General features: G+C 34.1%; 1 protein-coding gene across 5 annotated transcripts in view; it reads right to left on the bottom strand.

Annotated features, from left to right (window-relative positions):
* SLIT2 (slit guidance ligand 2) overlaps positions 1–25,456 on the bottom strand; it is a 372,325-nt gene that overhangs the window by 131,965 nt on the left and 214,904 nt on the right. For 3 of the 5 annotated variants that reach the window (XM_055246087.2, XM_055246089.2, XM_063619442.1), the window contains 4 exons: positions 24,219–24,290; positions 10,875–10,946; positions 5,371–5,442; positions 2,699–2,862 (listed from right to left, as the gene is read on the bottom strand). In XM_055246087.2, coding sequence (XP_055102062.1) covers positions 2,699–2,862; positions 5,371–5,442; positions 10,875–10,946; positions 24,219–24,290 — 380 coding nt within the window. Of the gene's footprint in view, positions 1–894; positions 907–2,698; positions 2,863–5,370; positions 5,443–10,874; positions 10,947–24,218; positions 24,291–25,456 lie in introns of all 5 variants that reach the window. The other 2 variants (XM_055246085.2, XM_055246088.2) reach the window with 1 other exon arrangement.

The following is a 25,456-nucleotide window of genomic DNA, read 5'->3' as shown; positions in this document are numbered from 1 at the left end:
ACATACAAACTTAGCTCAAGTAACAAAGCATTTCACATAAATAAATCTCTTTAAATACATGATCATAAAATGGTCCTATATTTCTAAAATATATTTTAGGAGGCATGCATTTATATATTTAGGTCTATAAAGCAAATGAGAAGAAGTAAATGAGATTCTAAAAACTGGTCATAAAACTGCTAATTTTTAAAACTATTGTGAGAAAACCTAAATTCAGTTTCAAAATCAGAATTATATTCAAAACTATTCTAATTTCCAAAAAACCCAGCAACTTCAGACTAATTTATATTCATTCCTAATAAGCTTAAATAGAGCTTGGTCTTTATCAAATTCATGTGGCTTTATTTACTTTGTAATTTCTTTTAAAAAAGAAAACAAAACAGTAATACTTCCATCGGAAGATAATTGTTGCTCAGATTAAATAATCATATGCCAATAAATGTGGAGAAAAATTAGCTAATCCAGAACTTGATGTCTTGATAGGTTCAGAATTATCAGTTTCTCTGAAATTATAATAATAATCTGTATAAAGTCATCTTATTGTTAATAAAAAAATTATTCTTTTGGGGGATTTAGGTAATTTAAAATTTTGGTATAAGTAGCTCCTTTCCTGTAAGTACTTTTATTACTCAATATTTGGAACAATTTTTAAATCAGACATTAATGGTTGAAAGGTGAGCAACAGAATATCAGCACAGTTGTATTAAATAAGCATCTTGACATGCATGGTTTCTGGAAGACAGTGGAGATGGCCCTTTCCAACCTGCCAGGAAAGGGCCCTAGTGGTGGTGATGTGCCAGGAAGAGGCTGCAAGCCAGCTGCTAATCCTATCCCTCTAAACAAGCTCTTAAACTACAAAAATATCTCTAGTCTAAAAAAGAAATGTGAACTTGCCTTCTTCCTCATCTAGAAAACAGAAAGGAAAAAGTGAAGAGAGAAAAAAGTGGTTAGTAACGAACTGTTAGTCATTTCATTATTTAATTTTTTAAAAAAAGCAATCAGACATATTGAGAACATTCCATGATATTATACAAAAATTTTGCTTAGGTTATAAAATGTGAAAAAACACAAACAAGGGTCTAAAATATAACCATTTAATAGCATCAAGTACTAGTCATGTCTGCCTACCCTGCCTTTAAAAATCTGTGAACTACTTATGATGCATTATACGTTTCTTAAAATTTTGTTTTGTTGTATTTTGAACAGATACTTCTGAAGCTGAAGCAGAACCAACCCTATATATACATACAAAGATACTATGTATGGGTGTGTGTGTGTGTGTGTGTGTTTGTGTGCGCGCATGTGCATGCATGTGTGTATGTATGTAATCAAACCACCTCTGTTAAGATCCTTGGACTCAACTATATAAACTTCAGCAAGGTTATTCTTTTTCACAGCATTTGAATCTCCAAATATAGAGATAATATTACATTTCTCATACAGTTGTTATAAGGGAGGCGAAGTGAGGTAAATATATGTGAAATACTTAGGTTGGTGCTTAAGCATATTAAAAAACTCAGTAAACATTAGCTATTGATTGATATCAGACATAGCCTATGTCTTATTTATTCATTTATTTATTTTATTTTATTTATTGATTTATTTTTTGAGACAGAGTCTCGCTCGGTCACCCAGACTGGAGTGCAGTGGCACAATCTTGGCTCTGCAAGCTCCACCTCCCAGGTTCACGCCATTCTCCTGGGTCAGCCTCCTGAGTAGCTGGGACTACAGGCACCCGCCACCATGCCTGGCTAATTTTTTGTATTTTTAATAGAGACGGGGTTTCACCATGTTAGCCAGGATGGTCTTGATCTCCTGACCTCATGATCTGCCCGCCTCGGCCTCCCAAAGTGCTGGGATTACAGGCGTGAGCCACCACATCCCAGACTATTTTTTATTTTTATTTTTTGAAATGGAGTTTCTCTTTTGTTGCCCATGCTGGAGTGCACTGGTGTGATCTCAGCTCATCGCAATCTCCGCCTCCCAGATTCAAGTGATTCTCCTGCCTCGGCCTCCCAAGTAGCTAGAATTACAGGCATGCACCACCACGTCCAGCTAATTTTTGTATTTTTAGTAAGGACAGGGTTTTACCATGTTGGTCAGGCTGGTCTGGAACTCCTGAACTCTGGAGATCCACCCACCTCTGCCTCCCAAAATACTGGGATTACAGGTGTGGGCCACGGTGCCTAACCCTATGTCTTAGATTTTTGTTATTAAAGCTGGTCATTTAATATTTGTTTTAAGTAAAACTGAACCATTAGTATACATGTATGCATGAAAAGTATTTTGTTACTTTGCAACTATGGCTGGATTGCTCTTTGAATTTCATAGCAGGGATCCAGGATTAGCTAATCATTTTTTTTCAACTGTTAACATAAAAGTAGCTATAATTTGTTACTTAATGGGAAAATAAAAAATCAAAAGTAGAACCATCATTTAGCGATTTTCCATATTTCCCCTGGAGTGAAAACTGAAAAGTGTTTTATCATAATTTAGATACAAGTAACCAGTACTTGCCAACCAATATAGTAAGGTCTCAGAACATATTTTCATTGAAAAAGAGGATCTCCGTAGAGTGATTAGTGCACAATTGCACATTAGTGAACAATACTGAAACCTTTGACCCATGCAGCCCACACATTCTGTTACATAACAGGATACAATAAACACAATAACATCACTCTTCTTTCTCCCTTACCACTGCAGACAAATTCTCGTTTTTGAACCTCAGCTACATTATGGCCTCTCAGGTGGGAGGGGCCCATACACTGAGTGTACAGTCCAACCCGAGGCCTTTGGCGGAGCCAGTCAGAGAGCCAGGCCAGGTGGCAGTCACAATACAGGTTGTTTGAATGCAGTCGACTAAATGAGAAAAAAAGAAGTGTAAAGCAAGAAAACAGAAAGTCGTTATTTCATTAACAATAATATATACCTTTATTTCTTAACATAGAAGTAGATAAAGCTAAGCAGATTCCAATATAATTATTTTTCCTAAAAATTAAACTGATGTACATTCACAGAATCAAGTCTCTCTTCATTTAGTCTGAACTGAGCAATTTATAGAAGCTTAAGTATGTCCATAAAATTATGTTTTACACGAACATATTTCACTTATGTTCATTTAAAAGAGGAAAGAGAAAAAAAATAAGTCTAATGCAAATTGCTCCACAGTTCCAACATCCTGAGAGCCAATGGGGGTGGGGTGGGAGAATGGGGAGACTGGGCGAGGGGCAAGTTAGTAAAAGTTGTGGCTCCCAGTTTGAAATATCAGTAAGTCCTGCCATTATGAGTCTCTATAGAAACCGCTTATAAAACCTTTTCAGCAGGTCACTTGCATTTTTTGCTGAACAAGACAGAATAATAATTCAATATAAAACACTTTTTTCACATCCTATTCTGATTTCCTTCTTTTGTTGTTTAATCACAGAAAAGGGATTAGCTCCTTTGGCTCCTGGAGACGTGTCCTCAAAGAGCAGCGACTGAAATTAAAAGGCACAAATGGCTGGGAGTGAAGGAATTAAGTGAGTCGCTCTATGTTGGCAGGATCCACACAAGATCATGGATTGCTTCCAAGTGGCAAATAGCACTTCTCCATTAATAAAATATCAGACAAATGTATCCACTAAATTAGGTAAATGACTTCAAACTGGCTTTTATGTTTTCTCAAACTAAAGAAAAGGACATCCAAAGCTATAAATCAAAGCACCATTCCCAGAACCATCTATGACACAGTAATACCATTTTAGTCCTTTTAAGCTGATGTGTTCAATTCTAACCCAATAACAGTAATGGATATTAAAACATGGAACTCAGTCCAGAAAGATAATTAGACTATGAAAATGGAATTTTTAAGTAGCAATGATACTATAGAATAATGACCCAACCAAAGCAAAGGAATTTAAAGTTAAATGGCTGCTTTGCATTCTCCTTGAGTTTGTAGATAAGGAACACAATGCTTTGCTTCAAAACTAGAAGGCGTACCACAGAACAAAAAGCTACATTTTGGGAAAGATGGGTGACCTCTGGCTCAGTTTGCTTGGAAGTTGACGTTCTGTCCTTTGGAAGCCACAGAGGCACATTCCATATCCTTGTACTCTAAATATTTCCATCCAAACCAAGCACATTACAAAAATTCCAATTAAGTGTGCACAAACTTGAGATGAGAAAAGAATGTAAAAATTGAAAAACCTGATTAGTAAGACAAACTCATGAATTTCTACAAGAAAATAAAGGACACTGTCAAAAATTCAGATGAATGTTTTTACAATTTTGTTGGCTTTGTTTTTGCAAAGATTGAAAGCTTGATCAATTTCTTTTTTAAAATAAATTACCTGAAGTTAATGGGAAATTATAGTTTTGAGTGAACTGGGCTGTTAATTCAGTCAGATTAGTCTTATTCTGATAGCCCCAAGAATACAAAATTTAGCTATGTCTGTATACTTGTAGAATTCCTTTATTTTGCTAAATAATATTCCAAGGAAATTATAATGATGTGTTATTATGTACAGAGTTAGATTTCAGTAAGGAAAAAAATGACATTAAAATTGGTATTGCCTAGTTCAAGCTATGAGAAAATGAGGAATATTTTGAAAATCTAATCAAAATATATTTACCCAACTTAAAAACACTTTTTTTTTCAATAAGTCTGATGCTTTGGTTTTGCTTCCAATCATGTCCTACATGTTATATGTAATATATTTTTTTAGGTCAAGGTGATTCTGAAATTCAGTTCAAATGAGATTTACCTCTGAAATTCTATAACTTAAAGTCCACCCTGGGCTTTGAAGATTTTAAAGCCTACTCTGGGCTTTAAGGATTACTTTTTCTTCAAGAGAAAAGAAATAGCTGTAGTCAATACTTTATTAGACCAAAAATATCTTAATGTCCATCTGTAACCCTGAAAAAGATATTTTTTTAAATATAAATGCTGACACAACCTTAATTATAGAAGTACTAGAGGGTGATGCTATAATTTCACGTTATAAGGAATGTTGGAGAACCAGTTTAGCTTTATTAGGTCTGCTTGCAGTACAGTAATAAAATCATAAAGATTTCCCATTTATCATTTCTGACAGCCAATCAAGGAATCTTCCATTTCTTAATGAAATGTGACCTCCACAATAGCTCAAAGTAAATGTTGTTTTTTTTTTAACTCCAAAGTTTCCATAATGCATATCAGTTAAAAGAAATCTTTCCAGTTTCCAGAATAATAGCTTATTCCCACAAATATCATATCTAGTCTTTTCCAAAGTTGGGCTTTCCTTGTCTACCTTGTAAACTAGTGGTCCCGTCCTTCGCTTATTGAACATGCTATTTAAGGGGAAGGTTTAATTGATTAATATGACCTTTACATATATTGTGACTACTTACAAAGTCCTAAGTTTAGGCATATGGTTGAAACTTGCCACAGAAAGTCTAGTAATGTTGTTATTGTTGAGAGTGCTGTAGAATTAAAAAGAAAAGTTAGAATTTTTAGATACGAAATTGATTGATCATTTTATATATTAACATAGAGAAAACGTCTTGTACTATGCTTATGCAGGACAGCTACCTGGTAGAGATGACATAGAGAATGCACTACTCTATAGACAAGTTGATAAATAATTTTCATAATTTAACATATTACTGTACATTTTGTTTTATTCAACATTTACTACAAATTTATGGCTTCATTCATAGCATGTTTGACTATTTACATTCTACTTTATGTACCTTGTGCATGCATGTCTATTTATGACATTGGTTAAGAAATAAACACGGGATAGTTACAGTTGGAAAATATGCCCAATTACATTTCCGTAGAGTGGCATTATGTGTAATTAGTGTCCATGAGTCAATGAACGTATTTGAATTAATACTCTCTTACTGAATTCTCATAGCAACAATACAGAATCATTCCTGTCAGGCCTTGGAACAGAGTCCTCATAACTATTATTTACCGCAGACATCAGACACTGCTGAAATTTGAGTGGAAATAGCTATATCTATATCTGGTACTTGCACCAGGTGGGGATGAAGTAACTTGCTGTAGCACCATGTTAAAAGATTAATCCATTCTAATAGTTTTTAGTTGCAGTAGCATATTGGCCTTTGTTTACTGCTGTGTGGCAGCATTCATGGTTTCTCGAGGTAGAAGATCCAGGAATATGTGTGGTGAAGAGAGTTACTGTGAAAATAAATATCATCCTTACTTTTCCCCCAATGCAACTTTGTTAGTTTTATTATTATTATTATTGATTATTTCTACTTCTATTACTACTCATTCATTCATCAAATATTTCCCGAATGGCTATTATTTTATGGTAACATGGAGTATTATAAAAATAAATCAGGCATAAATTCTGTCCTAAAATAGCATACAGTCCAGCTGGGGAGACGAATTGGACAAATTACAAAAACTAATAAGGCTAACATATGAGCTTTCTTCACCCTTCAGAAAAATCTGGTTGTGATAAGAAAGGGGTAGAAGTTATCCCAGGGGTATACAAGTAAAGTGTAGACATGGAAAGCATTTCTAAGACTGGGAGAGACTGAAGGTACACGTTGAGGTGGTGACTAAAGAAGGCAAGTTCCTCTGAAGGAGGTAGGAGAAAGAGCATCGATGTTCGTGTTGGATGAAGTTGATACTGGACAAGGATTTGAATTAGGGGTTGCAAGTTCACTGTAGGGCCTGAGCAGAGAACAGAAATGAGAGAAGCAGACCACATGCAAAAATATACAATGATGGGCAAGAGAGATGGAAGAAAGCAGACATTTGGGGATGGTGAAGAATATGGTAAGCTAGCAATGATAGTCTCTCTTGTGGCAGATAATGTCCAGCTCCAGTGGACTACTGACCTGCTGTAAGGGAGGATTGTCAAACAATCAGATTTTCCAAGGGATGCTAGAGATAAAAATTTTTAGATCTTTCTAATGTTTAAATAGTTGCAACTAATTAAAATATTTCAAACAGTCTGCAGACCACTTATGTTTGAGCTACACAAAATATATTTTTGAGGCCACTCTGGGCCAGTTGGTGGCTGTGGTTATTGATGGTGTGTTCAGAGGTCAAGGGATTGACAAAAACTTTTCAGTAAAACAGGGCATGTCAGCTAGAGACCCAGATAATGCATGGACCCTCTTTACTACCTTGTTTTGCAATGTACTGAATTATATAAAAACTATTCTAAGTGATTTGAATTAAGTCACAAAAAATAAACCACTTTATGGGGGACCTACAGAGCACTGGATTTGTTGGCTCAGATTATCTAAGAGCTTTTAGCATTTTCCTATGTGCAGGTGAAATGAGATGTCTTTTTCAAATGCCATTAAAATATATCCTGATATTGGAATGCAAAGGTTAAACTTCTCAATGGGATTTGCTTTCAAATGATCCCTTTTCCCATCCTCATAATTTAAGCTGACTTAATATGGCTAAAATCTTTATAGTATATAGCATTCTGAAATATGGCTTTGGGAATAAATTGTTTTAAGTACTTCACACAGAGCAGATATGCATTAATTTTGAAGTATAGTTTCTTATATCTCCATGCAAAGGAAAACTTTCATTGAATGCCAAAGACTTCAGTTATCAATTTGAAGTCTTTTCTCAAAATGTTGGTTCACATAATGCAACTAAAGGAATACATTATCTTAGTATTTTATTCAGTACTGATGCTGGAAAGAAGTACTGATACTGATACCCAATGATTGAAAAATATGCAGAACCAACAAAATTATTTTTAAAATTAATAATAAATATAAGTGTTAAGTATGATTACTTGTGTATGTTACGGTTATGGTCAACTTCTATTCTGAAATAATGGAAACATACTTTACTTATTTAGTTGTGAACATTTTATCCCATGTGTAAGTCTATTTCTGTGCTCAACTTCAAGATTTTCATTGTAATGAGTAAATATTCTAATACAAAAGACATCTTGATGTATAAATATTAGCCTGTATAATCATGGAGCACCTCTCACACTTATATCTTGATTTAGTCATCTTATTCCCTTACCACCATGCACATCGTTTGGCAGAGTTTGGTATTTAGTGGATATGAATCACTATGATTAAATTAAATTAAATTATGTCCATTCTGTGAAAAAGAAAAACAAACATGTAGAAGCAGCAATTCAAGGGATATATTTCATTTCTGAGTCCAGTGTCCAAAGAAGGGAAAATACTGATCGAGATTTAGTTTCCAATGTTATTTTTGAGATGGTATCTAAATATTAAGAAAATATGCAGTTACTTCCAAGTCTTACAATCTGACAATAAACCAGTTCTCCATGAATGCTCAAGTGTTAAACTGTTTCCTTGCTTTCATCTATCTTAGATTTTCACTTGACTTCTTGGACTCTATTCACTCTTTGTATGCTCATATATATCCTAATTTGATACTTTTCATCAACGACCAAGGGCGATTACCTCATTTTCTCCCATCTAGCTTCAGTATAGTCATACATTCACAAATGGCTCAAGGAATTAAAATTTTAAAAAATCTAAAACCCTTGGAATCTGAAATTTAAGGCAATGTGTAAGTTAATGTTCCTTTTTTATTTCCACATAAGACAGTACATCCTAAAGAGTCACAAATGGTAAAAATAAGCAAAACAGACAGTCATCTTTCTAGAACCCTTCTTAATGCAAACTCTCTTAAGCTCTTGACCAAACATTTATAATAGGTAAACTTTTGTTGTATTTCACAAGTGATTTGGGCTTCATAAATTCTCATCTTTTCAGTGCTCCAATTTTGCCTTATTTATCAACTGATTTTTCTAGGGATTGTTTAAAGTATGAGGATTGAAAAAAAAACATTTAAAGTAATGTCTGCTCAACTTTATAAAATTTTAATATAAAATATTTAAATATTTTTAGAAGAAATTTACATTGCCTGTCATATGCTAATTTTTATTATTTCTTCAACAAACAAACTCTGACCAATATATACTTCTTTAAGATGTATATATTAAGGTCCTCAAAAGAGTTTCCAAGATTTTGGATTTCTATTTTAATTCCATGAACCATAAAATGTCACCCTTTGGTGTGTTTCCTCATTCTTGCTAAAGTCACTTTTTAGATATTTTGATTAATCATGACAATCAAAATGTATGAGATGATTGTGTTTTCATAAACGTACTCCTTCTGAAGACGATATTAGTTTATAGAAAATAAGCAAATGTAGTTATTGTATTTGTGGGTAAAAGATTTCAGTGCCTAGCATAGTGTTCGCTCTACCTTATAAGATATACACAGTAGGTGTTTGGTACATTTATGTGTATATATACATATATTGAATAAATACACTGAATACATACTTAAAAATAATTTAAGTTTTCTGAAAACTTAATAACAAGGTAATTTATGGGATTTAATTCATCCAAGATAGCAAACTTTGCATAAAATGATTGATATCATTCATATTTCTAGTTAGGAATATTGGTTTAATAATATATTTTTGGCTTGATCAGCTCTGTTTGATTAAATTTGCTAGTTTCTTCATCTATGAATTTTAGTGACACTGACTATGGTTTTGCCTTGAGACCACTACTGTGAAATCATTCTAATTATTCTGACTCTGAGATACCATCAGTGAGTTTCATATATTAAAAATGGTTCTGGTATACAATTTAAATAGTGGTCTTAAAGCTAAAATGTATATGATAAGCACTTTGAATATTTTTCTGATAGAAAGTTAGACCATTATCAATAGAAACAAAGGTGGCCTCTCCTATTGTTAGAGAGTAGTCTATATTTTATATTTCACATTTTATCCCAATCAATTCATTCATACATACATATCTTTTAAAATAATTAATAACAGTATATTATACAGCTGGAAATTCTATTTTCTTGCAATTAAAACCAAAACCATATAAAAATACTGATAAAATAAGCCATTCTAGCTGAAATATTAATTTATTTTCAGAATTATATTCCATTCCTGAAACTAGATTTATAAAGTAATGAATCCTGTTTTTTGTGGGGAAAAGGAAGGATTTTATGCTTTCTCGATAACTTTTAACAAATTGACTAAAAACACCCTCACATTTAATTCAATTTTAGATTTCTGACTAAATTTTCTCAAGGATGAAATAAAGCACAGAAAAAATGTTTTAATTGGTGGAGGAATTGTAAGTGTATTTAAAAAGCTACAAATGTGAATTTTGGCTGAAAAAATTCAAAAAATGTTTAGGCAGCATACAATGCTTTAGTAACTATAGTTTTCATCAAAATGTGTAATTTCATTAAAATTACTAAGTCATTGGTCAATAGAGGTTACTTAGTTGCCTCTAACCAATTTTGTCAGTCATGTCTACCCAGGGAGGAAAGAAGGAGGTTGCCAATTATAATTCAAGTCTGCGTGTTGTACATTACAAAGTCAGTGGTGAAGACTTGAAAATGGATCTAATGGGTGGCTTATTAACCTTAGGAAGCAGATTTCAAAGTATTCTTACAAAAATAATGTTAAATCAGCTGGTTAAAAATTTTATTTTTTTAATGAGAAACTGTGTTTCCATGGCCTAACAACGACAAATTAATTATTCCAAGATATCAGCTACTAAGAGGTTTTTTTTATGTTACTTTTCCTATAAAGTTGATTTTATCTCAATATTTCGCAATGACAAATTCTATGACTCTTATAAAAATATTTATAAGAAGAACATTTGAGTGACCTTACACAATTTTACCTAAACATACAGATATGGTACGCAAGGTTTTGCACACACACATTTCGACTCTTCTCTGTATTCACCATGAGTTATTTAAGGTATCTCTTAAGAGACTATTTTGACAACAAGGTTTTAAGCTAGCAGATAAGCTTCCACATTAGTCCTGTCCAGACACAAAGCCCCCATTAAAAGAGTAAGAGAAATAGCAGTACTTACAGCACTTCCAGGTCCCGGAGAGCCCTGAATGCCCCATCTTCAATACAGCTGATCTGGTTGTAATCCAGTTGCCTGTTAAATAGATTAGAAGAATCTATGTAGAAGGGATGGACAGTAGCTGGGGTAGGTGATGGGAAGTTTCCTGAAGGGTCTATGATACCCTGGACACACTCACTGAAGTGCGCTCACAAACACACTCATCTGCTTACGAATGTCATAAGCCATTCTAGCCTCTATGCCGCCACTGAAATCTCTTTTTGTTCTGAACTGTCTGTGCAAATAGCAGCCCTTGGAAAGCTCCAGTAAATAATAACTGTACCTTATATTAAATGCCATAGGAATGCAATTTCATTACATCAAGAAAAGCTATCCATTAAGAGCTTTCAGCATCATCTTGCTGAAACAATTTCATTAAGGTAAAGGACTGTAAATCACTTAATGTCACATGCACCCCCTCAGTGACCTAACAGAATCCATTTATCAGAGAAGCCCAGCTGCATGTTAATTTCACTATCCTTGGCATGAAAGAGCAAGACTACTTTTAGGTTTCTCTCTTTTAAAAGCAGTTTTCCTTCAAGAACTCCAAATCGAGAAAGGGAACTGATGTCCCGTATAGCTTGCTCTTATTCCCAACCAGAAATACACTTTACAAAGCTAATAATTGTTCTATATTAAGTGTCACTATTCTAGTAATTCACATTCTTTATCATTATATGCAAATGCTCTGCATTGTAAATACAGCATACTTTTGAGTTAAGGAACTTCCAGAATTATATCGCTCTCCAGAAAATAAGTTTTTAAGTATTAAATAACAATTTTGCTTTTTAAAAAGATGCTAATTTTGGTTAAAGCCACTAAGAAACATATACTACAGGCACATCATAAAAACACTACATGTATCTATGGTAAAAAGCCTAAAAGCTGTATCAGTGAAATTCTAAATAATGCATAATTGAAGTAAATGAATCTTCTCCAATATCTTAAGCACTTATTTGTTAAAATTCATAGTACAAAAAAAGAATGCTCCAAACTTGGTTATGTCTGCTTTTCCTGCTGCTTGTTCTGGAATTAAAATTTTCTTGTTCATATTGAGCCTTCTACTTGGTTGAAATTAACAGTGAAGTACTATATTGTATCTGTACCACACTCTTTTTTTTTTCTTTTCTGAACAAGCAGTTGTTTAAATATAGTAGCTTGAATGTTAGAGATGTTATTATTTCAGTTAAAAAAGTATTTTAATGTTTCACTTGAGATAGAAACAAAATGTTTCATGGAAGAGGCGAGCTGTCAGCTCTGCAGGCACTGGGTGAGAGAATGTGGATGAATAGGAGTAAGATTATGATCATAATACAAATGCATCCTGTCCTTGTTTCAAGTTCAGCATTCACTGAAAGGGCTAATTCATATTTGAGGTCTGTTCATAAAGAACTGTTTGGACATTTCTATAAAAGAGCTGTTTCTCCCACAAGACTACTGAATAAAGGTGCAATGATTTAATCCAGTGACTTTCAGAGGGGCCTCTTCAAGTTCCTTACTTTAGAAATTATGTATATAGACAATGTCTCATGAAATATACATCTCATTTATAAGAATATCTCTAGGGGACACAATCATACACAAGGCTACCTTGATGTCATGCAAATGGTACAATTTAGGACATGCAATATTAACAAAGGTGCACCCCAAAGAAGGTATAATTTTATTGTTGTATAAGCCTTAGTTTATAAAACTAAGTTTTTCCCCAAATCATAGCTAACATCCATGCTACTATAATAGCCTAAATAATTTCTACTTATTAAGACATAATGCAGAAGTATTTTATTTTCTAAGAAGATATTTAAAGTCTCATGATGTAATATGGCTGCTGTGGTTCCAAGAAAACACTTAGATTCTTGAGCACTTTTGATTTTTACAGATTAAATTCATTTAACAATTAGGTTAATAGCCTTTTTTATTTTAAAGTGCTACATATATATCTACACTACTATTCTCTAACCTCTCAAACAATTTATCAAAGCCATTTAAATTAGTACAATGGCATGAAGTGTTACCCCTGACACACTACAAAAGAGAAATTGTTTCCAGACAAATTGGCAAAATCTTTTAATGCTATCAAATTTGCCTAATGCAGTCTCCAGGTTAATCTGTAAAAGGGTGAGCTGTATGTTTGCCCATATCTTATTATCCTTAGCTGTCAATGTATAAATCAATGCTGACACAGCTTCTTCTAAATCATGCACACAGTACACAAAGGGGAACCTCCAGCATGCCAGAAAGCACTCAAGCAAACCTTGTCCTACAAGGAATGGAAGGCCAACTACTTTCCTTACAGGAGCAGAAGTTGAGATGCTGCTGGAAACTCTGGTAATTTCACTGTTCTTTAATATTACTCATGGTTATGTGCTTCTTCATATTCTTAACAGAAATCTAAGCCCTTATTGGTGCTAAAACATTAAGAATATTTGGTTTCCATAGGACTGAGGTTTTCCTTAAAAGTTCTCTGAATACTGTTATATCTGAGTCCACATATTTCCTGAACATGAAGGTATTTCATGAAGTTATTCATATGAAGGGACAATCCAAGTTAAACAAGTGAATAATTCATTCATTAATGTGTCAATTTTTTTGATATTCAAAGAAAGGTTTACACAAAGTGTTGTGCTCGTATCACTGCTCATGAGAAAATCTCTCCCAACAGACCTCCATTTGTCTGTATATGGTTCAAGATAAACAGTGTCAAAACTATGCAACAATGTAATTTATTTCAGGGTTTCTGGACTACTTAGCTGCACTCTTTTTGTTTCACCCTGCTCACTCCCTTCTCCACTACCTTTCAAGCCCTGGGTACTTACGGCTTCTGTAAACAGGAAAGGATCTGTTCTCTGCCATACCTTTAGTGACAGGCTGGCCTTCTTTAGATGTGATTTCCAATTGTGCTACGAAATTATTCTGAATTAGGAAAACTGCCAGAGGAGACTTTTTCACTTCTTCAAAAAAAAATATTATGCTCCAACTATTCACTAAGACATAGTGTAAATTTGCAGATCATTAAAGAGAGTTGGATGTTAAGGGCAGAAGTATCACAAGTGGTTTATTTCAGACCATCAGCTGACCTAACTTAGCACATACTTTTGTGTCTTCTCCCTTATTTGCTGACTCCAATCTTCCCTTTGGCTTCTGTTCAAATTCCAAATTGCCTCTCTGTGTGATCCTTTGCTGTCCAAGTAAATTTGTGTTTTGAAGAACTGCTTTAATCTCATGGAAATGATGGGGTTAAGAATAACATTCATGATCTCGGCCGGGCGTGGTGGCTCATGCCTATAATCGCAGCACCTTGGGAGGCTGAGGCAGGCGGATCACCCGAGGTCAGGAGTTCGAGACAAGCCTGGCCAACATGGTGAAACCCCATTTCTACTAAAAATACAAAAATTAGCCAGGCGTGGCGGTGGGCACCTGTAATCCCAGCTACACGGGAGGAGGCAGGAGAATTGCTTGAACCCAGGAGGTGGAGGTTGCAGTGAGCCAAAATCGCAACTCATGACATTGCACTCCCACCTGGGCAACAAGAGCAAAACTCCATATCTTTGAAAAAAAAAAATTATCGGTATTAACATTCTTTTTTTTTATGGTAGGAGGTATATCTTCTGATGCCCTGGAATAACTCTAGATAGTTCATTTTGATTTTTACCAGCACTGGTAAATTTAGTCTCACATATTGCAGTGTGTCGATGGACTCCATATATTAAGAGATACCACTCTATGCCTCACGCGCAAAAAGTTCTGAAGCTCATGATTCTCTTTAATACCAAAAATAATTTAGCCTAGTTTCAAATTTTGATTTATTCTAGGTATGGGGGACAATATACAATGTTGCTAAATATAAGTTTTAAAAATAGGTATATTAAATGACAAAAAGGTTAAACATTTGCTTACTTGGCATCCTGAAACAGAGATGCTAGTCCATCATTTAGGTTTTCTTAAAGAATTTCCTGTTTTATTCTTTTAAAATATGGGTATCATACTGAGTTTGAATTACATATACAACACTTAGGTTAATAACTACATAAAACTGCAGTAATGTCAATTAGTGTGTTCCTACCCATAGCAAATTCATGTTTTACTGCAGCATCCAAGTTATAAGTTCTTATAACTAATAGGTTTTTTTGGTAAGAATTAGAAGACACATAAAATGTGCTTAACAATATAGAACATAACAATCTTTAATAATTTCTAAGTCAATCTGGATCTCTTAATGTCTCAACAAAATTATTATAACTATTCTCCAATTTTGTATTGTTTTGTTTCATTTAAGGTGCTAGAAATAGTTTACTTCATGTTCATATTATTATTATTGTAAGATAGAAAACTCCAAAAATTTAGTTGACTTAAGACACATCGAAATGGCTAAAATCAATATGAGGGAATAACTACTGTAAAGAAACCAAATAAAACATATAAACCACATGAGAGAAAAAGAATAAAAAAGCTGTACACATATGAGCGTGGTCTCTTCTCCTTCTTTCCATATATGCATAAACTTCAAGTCAATACAAATGTCTACATATACCAATATTTATGCCAATCATGGCTTTTAAGGAGTATCCCCAGATATAAATTATGATATAGAGTATAAGAATAAAAATTGATCCATATACATGTACATCCTTGACATAAGTTTCAGCAACTATATCCTTTACCTCTGCATAAAAGCACATCAGTATTAACTTCAAAACTGGTAAAGAAAGCAATTAAGGTGTGGACCATTCTGAGGACCCCAAAGTAATTTACATTATGTGAGAATTTAATCCTTTTACAATCTTTCAGGCAACAATTTGCTTTTCTCACAGCAATAAAGAATCTCAGTTTTTATAGGAATAGCCTATGGTATAAAGTTATATGTTTGTCAATTTTGGGGGAAGAAGCAACAGATAGCAGTAGTAGAGATGGGGAGGGAACCTGCTTTAACATCAATTGAGGGAAGGACAACTAAATTGACATTAAGTCCTGGGAACTGTAAAGTGGTAGAAACTGAAAATGATAATAATAATTGCTAACGTTTAATGAATTCATAGCATATGGCAGGGTCTGTAGATACGTCATCTCATTATCCCTCATGATAACTTGGGAAGGAGACATTAGCATTATCCGGATTTTGAGACTATGAGGCTCACAGAAGTTCAATAAGTTATACATGGTATGTAGCAAATAGTCTGAAGTTTTCATTGGAATGTAGATGTATGTATTGCCATAACTCCCTCTCAATACATAGTGACTCAGGAAAAAGACTCAGGAACTTTTTGTTCTCCAAATGGGGGTTTTAGCTAAATCAGTGATGAGTATGGAAGAGACCAGCAGATGAAAAGTACTATAGAATGTCAGGAAAGACAGAGATTATTCTAGGCTGATGTAGTCATGAAAGAATGGAAAAAAAAAAAAAACCAAAAACCTCAGATCCTTAAAAAATGGATAGAATCTAATTAGACAGAAAATAAAGTGGGTATTTCCTATGGAGATAATGGATCTATCAAAGAATAGTTGTGAGCAGAGGCACTACAATGTTCACAGTGAACATCTGCAATAGAGAGGCCATTCTGGCTTGAGCAAAGAGCTTCTGTACAGATTGAAGGGAAGAAGGAGCTAGGAGCCTGGATCAAAGTCAGAATGTTAGGACTAGTCAGAATGCCTAAAGAGACTGGATGTTACAGCATTTAATAATCATCTGTGCTCTTTCAGGAAAGAGTCTGTAATTCCTGTAGATACTGTGGAACTAGGCAACATTCTGCCTAGTTCTGGAGTTTCTGTATCTAGTATATTATAGATACTACAGCACTGGCAACATTCTGCCTAGTTCTGGAGTTTCTGTATCTAGTATATTATAGATACTACAGCACTGGCAACATTCTGCCTAGTTCTGGAGTTTCTGTATCTAGTATATTATAGATACTACAGCACTGGCAACATTCTGCCTAGTTCTGGAGTTTCTGTATCTAGTATATTATAGACACTACAGCACTGGCAACATTCTGCCTAGTTCTGGAGTTTCTGTATCTAGTATATTATAGACACTACAGCACTGGCAACATTCTGCCTAGTTCTGGAGTTTCTGTATCTAGTATATTATAGACACTACAGCACTGGCAACATTCTGCCTAGTTCTGGAGTTTCTGTATCTAGTATATTATAGACACTACAGCACTGGCAACATTCTGCCTAGTTCTGGAGTTTCTGTATCTAGTATATTATAGACACTACAGCACTGGCAACATTCTGCCTAGTTCTGGAGTTTCTGTATCTAGTATATTATAGACACTACAGCACTGGCAACATTCTGCCTAGTTCTGGAGTTTCTGTATCTAGTATATTATAGATACTACAGCACTGGCAACATTCTGCCTAGTTCTGGAGTTTCTGTATCTAGTATATTATAGATACTACAGCACTGGCAACATTCTGCCTAGTTCTGGAGTTTCTGTATCTAGTATATTATAGATACTACAGCACTGGCAACATTCTGCCTAGTTCTGGAGTTTCTGTATCTAGTATATTATAGATACTACAGCACTGGCAACATTCTGCCTAGTTCTGGAGTTTCTGTATCTAGTATATTATAGATACTACAGCACTGGCAACATTCTGCCTAGTTCTGGAGTTTCTGTATCTAGTATATTATAGACACTACAGCACTGGCAACATTCTGCTCTATTCCCAGGGCTTTGCCATAGTGCCTATAACACAGGCACTTTAAAACAACTTTTTAAATAAACTGAATGCTTTTCAACCTTATAGTAATAGATAATAAACGATGTTTTATGAAAAAAATCTGGCAACCTTGTTAAAATTATCTAATGAGAATATAAACTGGAGGTCAAAATTCAATTAGCAGGCTACTATAAGAGTTCAGAGGTGACAAAGTGTACTGTTCAGTGTTAAAGATGCAAAAAATCAAAGGTCCATTCTGTCTCATAAGATGATATAGCAGCCACGGCATGATTATGCCAATTCATATTTTGTAAGTATGTGAATTGGATTCCCAGTTACTGAATCAGACTGTCTTGTGTTTTGTGTTATTTTGTTTTGTTCCAGAAAGCATTTATGAAGAAATATTGTGAGATTACATTTTTACATGACAAAATGCATTATTGAAGAAAAATTGCTGAAAGCACTCTGAAGACAAAACAAAATGCAAAGATGGAGAAGTTATTGGTAGCAAACTCTATCACAGTTGTTGGGGATTATCACAATTCATTGTGCTTTCAGAGGGAGTGCAACCAGGCAAAATACAGGACCATGGACAGTTCCCATAGTACTGATGGGGACATCTGCTGAGCTACTAATTTTTTATATATATGAATGCCTGAGACAACCCCTTTTTATTTAGGTACATAAGAAATGAAGGTAAGTTTCATTTGAGAAAGGCAATAAAAGACCTTAACCTCTCTATCTAAGTAAAAAGCCCTCCCTACAGGTTTGTTCAGAAGGTTCTATACCACACTGAAGACCTCTGTAATTTAAGAGTAAGGAGAGCAATCCCTATAAATGAGAAACCAACCTACCATTTGCAGTCTCTTCAGCTTCAGGTTTACTGAAAATACTCTAGGAAGGAGCTAGGGGCATGGAATGTACAGCTTCAATCTGATACCAATGGATTTGAAATAAAATCCAATGAACTAAATGGAAAAACTAACAGATTAAAGAAGACATTTTGCAATTATGACTTAACTTATATGACAAACCTAATGAGGTCTTGCATTTGTCTGGTAAAATTTACATACCCTCTTTTCTCTGTTTATTACATAATGATTCTATATCAAGTGAGCAACCCTTGCTCTCTTATCATTAGGAATTATGTAGATGACAGTGAAAACTAGAAAACAGACATTTAAAATGAGAAAAAAATTAAAAATATGATGAAATATGTAAGCATCTCTGTGTATCTGGGATAGCACTGTGAGTTTCCCTTCTATGGGTTCTAATGGAGCCATCGATACAAAACTTGAAAATGACACAGTTCCAGCAGAAAAACAAAATTTCTAACTAATGTAAATAGCTCTGTAACAACACATAGATGAACTCTCTCTATCCTGTTTGCCAAATCGTTTTATGCTAATAAATAATGTATTCCAAATTGGGTGACTTCTTTCCTAAAATGTCATAGGAATATATATATGTATTTTCCAAGTGATATTTTTGCTTACCTAAAGAGAACCATGCTGAATCATCTTGTGACTTACAACCTTGTCTAAAAAGTAATGCATGTACAAAAAAGAATAAATGCAAATATTTTCCCCAACATATTTTTTACCAAGAAGCATTTTGTTCCTGGGAAAGGATTATAAGACTCATAACAGACATAGGGTTAATGGAATTGAGATAATGCAAGCAAATTGGAAAGATATATATTTATTTATGAAGAAAGAATAGTAAAGTTTGATTGGAATAGAGGATGCACTTTGTGGATGTATTGCAAAATTAAAGCAGCAGAAAGCAGGTGTGGTTTATTTCACATAGTACATTTAAAATATGTCCTTTTTGAATTTAATTTAAGTAATCATATTTAACTCACTAAAAAACTAACGGAAAAGTAAATTAGATTTTGTTTTTGTGATGTGACTAAAAACTAGTGATGTAGGTAATTTTAAAGTTTATATATTTGTACCTTTTTTCTTTAATCCTAGGATAACTATAACTAAGAATGTTTTATCATAAAAACAAAAGACTTTTGAAATATTCTGGTACTTACTAAGTACCATAAGTTCTTTAAGAATAAGCTCACAATTCTTGGCAGTAAAGTGAGATTTAATTTTAACATTTTTCTAAATTATCAATTAATGGAAATGCCTAATAGATACTTGAAAACAAATCAGTGGCACAATGTAACATGACCCAGTTCAATATTTGTTTAGAAGACAGCAAAGGCTTTACTGCATCAGTGGTAAGGCTTTTAAATATATATATATATATATATATACACATATTTCTAAAGCAATTTTTCCTAAATATTGGTTATATTTTGGTAAAGCATCAGTTGATAATGATATGCTATCAATACTTTAGTTCATATTTGGTTTGGGAGTTTAAAAACACAAATGTAAATCCTATGGAAATGTGCCACCAGTGACCATTATAAACAGTATAATTTAGTTGATATTTTCATATGATCTTGTTATTCTCACAGCATATCTCACTGTGGAAAATGTCAGGGGAAAAAGTAGTTTAAATTGTGGCTGGGGAAAATAAGGTAGCAAAATAAAATGTAAAAAAATTTAATCCAGTTAAGAAATGAATAGAGAGAAGCAAAAACGTTATGGGAAGTCCTCCCTGGAGATGTTTAAGAGCAAGATAACTGTCCATCTGTTTAGAATAGTTTTAGTGTGGCTTGCCTGGAGGAAGGGGAATGAGATCTGCTAATCTGCAAAATTTCCACAGCATCAATTTCATATTGTTGGGATACCGCCTTGAGCATATTTAGCCAATCCACAAGATTAAAGCAAATGCTTTTAGTGAAAATCTTGTGAACACTGGAATTTGCTCTAAGGCCTGAATGTGGTAAATCCCATAAACCTGTTACAGTGTATCAGACTGGGCTTTTACATAGTGCTATATAAAATATGGCCTGAGCAGCTTCTTTTTTTTCTCTTTTACTCTCTGAATAACTCTGAACAGTAGCCACAATGGCATCATGCAGGGTTTTTCAACTTGTAAATGGACATACTAGCATGATACATGGGATGAAGTAATGTACCTTCTTCTTGCACCAAATACTAATAATATTAATAATGCTAATATTAATGGAAATGTATTGAGCCATGATGATGACTTATGTTCACCAGTTTCACAATAATAGGAATTAAATTTACCTCAGTTATAATATATTTTACCAGATAGCCTTCTTAAGTTTTCATGATAAAACTAAACTTCATACAAACCCCATGAGATTGGAACTTTTTTGAACGATGTAGTTTGAACTATTTTTTAATCCTAGAAAATGCCTTTTAATGTAAAATTTTTATAATATTGCAGCTGTTATCCTAATTCATAAAATAAACTTATACATTCATTGTGATATTTTAATATTTCCCTCATTGTCTTTCACATTGTTACATGGAAGGCAATGAGAATAGTGGGAATAAATTGTTCTTTTGATCAACATCATTCATCATCCACGTAGTTTCTGAAGCCCCTTTTCTTCTGTAGAAACATAAGCTTCCAAATTTGAAATAATGTAGATGCCACAATACTCAGCTCCCCCCATATTCAGATCCCTATAATTCTTACCACTGCTGCTATTCAGGATACATACTGGTGTGCCTTTAAAAAACAGGGACAGCCAGACGCGTAATCCCAGCACTTTGCCAGGCCAACGCGGGTTGATCATTTGAGGTCAGGAGTTCAACACCAGCCTGGCCAACATGGTGAAACCCCATCTCTAGTAAAAATACAAAAATTAGCCAGGTGTGGTGGCGGGCACCCGTAATCCCAGCTACTCAGGAGGCTGAGGTGGGAGAATCGCTTGAACCTGGGAGGCAGAGGTTGCAGTGAGCCAAGATTGTGCCACTGCACTCCAGCCTGGGTGACAGAGCGAGACTCTGTCTCAAAAAACGAAACAAAACACAACAACAACAAAAAAACTGGGGTTGGGCACATTCCATCCCTTACATTACACACACACACACACACACACACAGAGACTCCACTGCACTATGGTTTTACTCTTCCAATCTAACCATTCCCTGATAAGTTCAAGGGATACTTTTCTGTTTCCTCAGCACCTACAGCCCTTAATGCCTTGTTCACAAATCAAGGTCTTGTGTATATTCATTTAGTACTTTCTAGTATATTTTCTTTTTCCATTTTGTAACTTCATGTCAAAATGACCCATAATAGAATAGTCATTTCTAGTCAATATTGCTAATCATCTCATGTTACACTTTCCTGTCTCCCCTTATGATGCATTTTTCAGGGTTAACTGTTAGCATTTGATTAGTCAAATACTTGCAAATGGAATACTGTATTTTCATAGCATTCTACTGTTTTGAAAGGTCTTTCATATCTCTTCTTTCCCTAATAACCATACCAAACCCAAATAACTATTGTTTACTTTATAAAAGTAAAAACTGGCCAGGCACAGTGGCTCACACCTGTAATCCCAGCACTTTGGGAGGCTGAGGAGGGTGGATCACCTGAGGTCAGGAGTTCGAGACCAGCCTGACCAACATGATGAAATCCCATCTCTACTAAATACAAAATATTGGCCAGGCATGGTGGCGGGTGCCTATAATCCCAGCTCCTCAAGAGGCTGAGGCAGAAGAATCGCTTGAACCCGGGAGGTGGAGGTTGCAGTGAGCTGAGATTGTACCACTGCACTCCAGCCTGGGTCACACAGCGAGATACCATCTCAAAACAAACAAACAAACAAACAAACAAACAAAAACAAGTAAAAACTAAGGCTTAATGAAGCTGACTAATTTGCTCATATCTGCAAGTCCAAAAAGTAACAAAATGTTCTGAGACTCCAGTCTCAAATTCATCTAACTGCATTAATAATTTAAAAAAACTCATCTAACTGCATAAATGATAATAAAAAATCTTGAAATTCTGACAAAAAATTATGCTTGTGGGGGAGAAAAGATTTGAAAACTTTGCTAGATCAACATCCCATTAGATGAACACTGACTAGCTTCTGTTATCTCTAAACTTTTAAAATCACGTTTTAAGGATAAATACAAAATATATAAAGAAGAATCCTGTCATGACTGGTCCCTATTTCCATGCGTATCCTTAAATGTGGGAGGAGAGCCACTTGTTTACTTGGATTCCCCGAATATCTTTACTAAGAAGATTAAAAGCCACCTGTTTTAAGGAATTAGAGATAATACTACTGTAAGATTGCAAATAGCATTACTAAGGGATGGTCAACTGTAGCTATTGCTGTACTTTTACAGCTAAGTGAAGGCAACTTAAGTAAGTGCTGCATAGGAATTCTTGAACCCTGTTCTGTCCAGGTAGATTTGAACACCGTGTATCATTGTGTCTACCTGAAGACTTCTTGAAGCCCTAACTAGCAAAGGTAAAAAGAAAGCAAATAAAATCGTATTAAATTGAGCACCCATAAAAACCTTACAGCCATGGTTTTAATGGTTTTATACATTTATACCTTAGAAGTTTGTATTTTTCTGTCTTTACTTGTACATTTAGAAAGTACAAGTTTAAAAAAATCATTTACATTAAGGAGAAGACATAGAGGCCAAAATCTGCGGCTTTATAAACAGTTGTCTTCTTTGACAAGGGAAGACATCTGTCTTACTTTTGCTACTGAAAAAAAAGGCATTGGATCCAACCATGGAGAATTCTGAATATAAGTTAATTCGTGCCTGCCTTGTTTATTACTAGCTAAGAAATATTAAATTCCTGACAGTTAATCTCAGCCCAGAGGGGCTTTTCTCCCCTATATTCCAAATTAACGTAAAAGCTAAGAAAACCATTTATGTCCTAGGATTCATAGTCTATCAAAAACCATCATTTTTAGAAGCTAATATAGTATTTTAAAATTTAGAGAGATATTGATATTATGATTGTCATTGAGATCTTAAATCTGATATGTATCCTTAGAAATATAGGCACTTTAAAAAATGCTTATAATCGAAACACCAGACTAAAGATTTATCAAAGGAAAATACAGAAATGCATTTTTATTTTTTTAAAGGATGCTATAAATACATTCTTTCATGAGGATATGAGGGAAAATGTAAGAAATACATTCACACAAAGAGAAAGACATAATTTTGTCATTCTCATGCTTTTGGTATTTAATGAAAAGGGTAATCTTAAAACTCTGGAAAAAGCTGTCGCTCTAGGCTACAGGTGTCTCTAAGAAGAAAATATTATCTACTATTTCCAGAAAATAATAGTCCATATTCTCATAGCACTTCTAGTAACCTTGAAAATGGAACATGGCAGAACTGGCCCAACAATAAAACTAACAGTTTTATTTCTAATAAACACCAAAAGCAACTGAAAACATAGTTACTGAAATTAGCTGACAGAAAAAGTGGGGAAAAAAACACAAATATCTGTGAATCAAATCACTTCATAGGCTTCAAAAGATTAATCACAAGGATTAAAGAATGAATTTAATGATGACTTGTTTCCAGACATCTTCTAAATGAGCATCTCGTCAAACAGCTTGTGAAAACAATTGACAACTTACTGTTACAAGGTCTCCTACGCAAGCATAAACATACTCAGGGCTTTCACCATTTCTTTCTGACACTTTATTTAATATAAACTTGACTTTGAAAATAGATAATAACTTAAAACACTATAAATTTAAAAATATATACTTACAAATTTTTTATGTCAACTGCCCCACGGAAAGCTTTCCTTGGGATTGCCTGAATTTGGTTTTCACTGAGATCACTAAAAACAACAACAACAAAAAGGATCACGTTAGAAAATATTATTTAAAGATTATTTGAATCAAAATGTTTGAGAAGTTATAGGACACCAGAAAGAAAAAGAAAACCCTAAAAGGATCATAATTAAATCCATAGCATTATATGCAGTTTCTAATATAAATATTTTATATTTCTAATATAAATTAAAAAGCTGGAATAACGGCTTCTTGAAGTATGCTTCTAGATCTTTAATTTCATGAGAAACTATAAAATATGGTACTCGTAAATTTAAGAGTCACTCCGTATCTGTGTAACAAAAACATTTCTTTAAAGAATAGTAAATTGTTCATAATTCAGTTTCAGGGGATTCTGAGGTTTTAGTAGTTTATATTTCTCCAACACCCCTGGCATAACTTATAAAGTATATAAGAAAGCAGCCTACTTAATTTCCCAGAGTAGAGTGGGTAAAAACTGATAAAACCTGGACAGTATGATTAAGTTTTCATAGCACTTCTAGTAATCTTGAAAATGGAACATGGCAGAACCGGCCCAACAATAAAACGAATAGTTTATGCATCAAATATTAATAGCAGGTTGATACAAAACCTTCTTTAAATAATTCTATTATTATCATAAACATAGACTGTCTATATTTGCATTTTAATTTAATTGAGAAATACATTTTAATCACTGAACAAAGCACTCTGAGCTGGAAAGAGCAGTTTGTAAAAATCGCTCATCTCATGAAATGGATCATTATTTTTCCTTCAGAGAATTCCAACGCCAATTCTATGAGCTCACATAGTATTATTTGCCTTAACGAGTAGAATATAAATATACGTGCAAGAAATATCAATGAAAGCAGAAAATTCTCATCTAGTTTTAAGTAACATTACCACATAGTAGAGTTGAAATATCAAACAAAATAAATTATTAAAGCAACAATGATGGTATTAAAATTACCTTTAAAATTCTAGGATAACTGATGCTCACAAAGAAATACGAAGCTACTAACCACAGGTGCATAACAGATGAAAACAGCCATTTTCCAACATGAGGAGGCATATTGGACAGATTCATCCACATCCTCTCCCTCACTGCTGCTTATGATCTGAGTTTCTTGTTCATACATTTGTGGCCACACAATAGAGAGAGAGAGAACTGGCAGATACAGAGATTTAGTGTGTG

The sequence above is a fragment of the Symphalangus syndactylus genome, chromosome 16, assembly GCF_028878055.3.
Source record: "Symphalangus syndactylus isolate Jambi chromosome 16, NHGRI_mSymSyn1-v2.1_pri, whole genome shotgun sequence".
Lineage (NCBI taxonomy): Eukaryota > Metazoa > Chordata > Mammalia > Primates > Hylobatidae > Symphalangus > Symphalangus syndactylus.
Note: the sequence above shows the minus strand (reverse complement) of the source record. Positions and strands in the feature narration are given on the sequence as shown.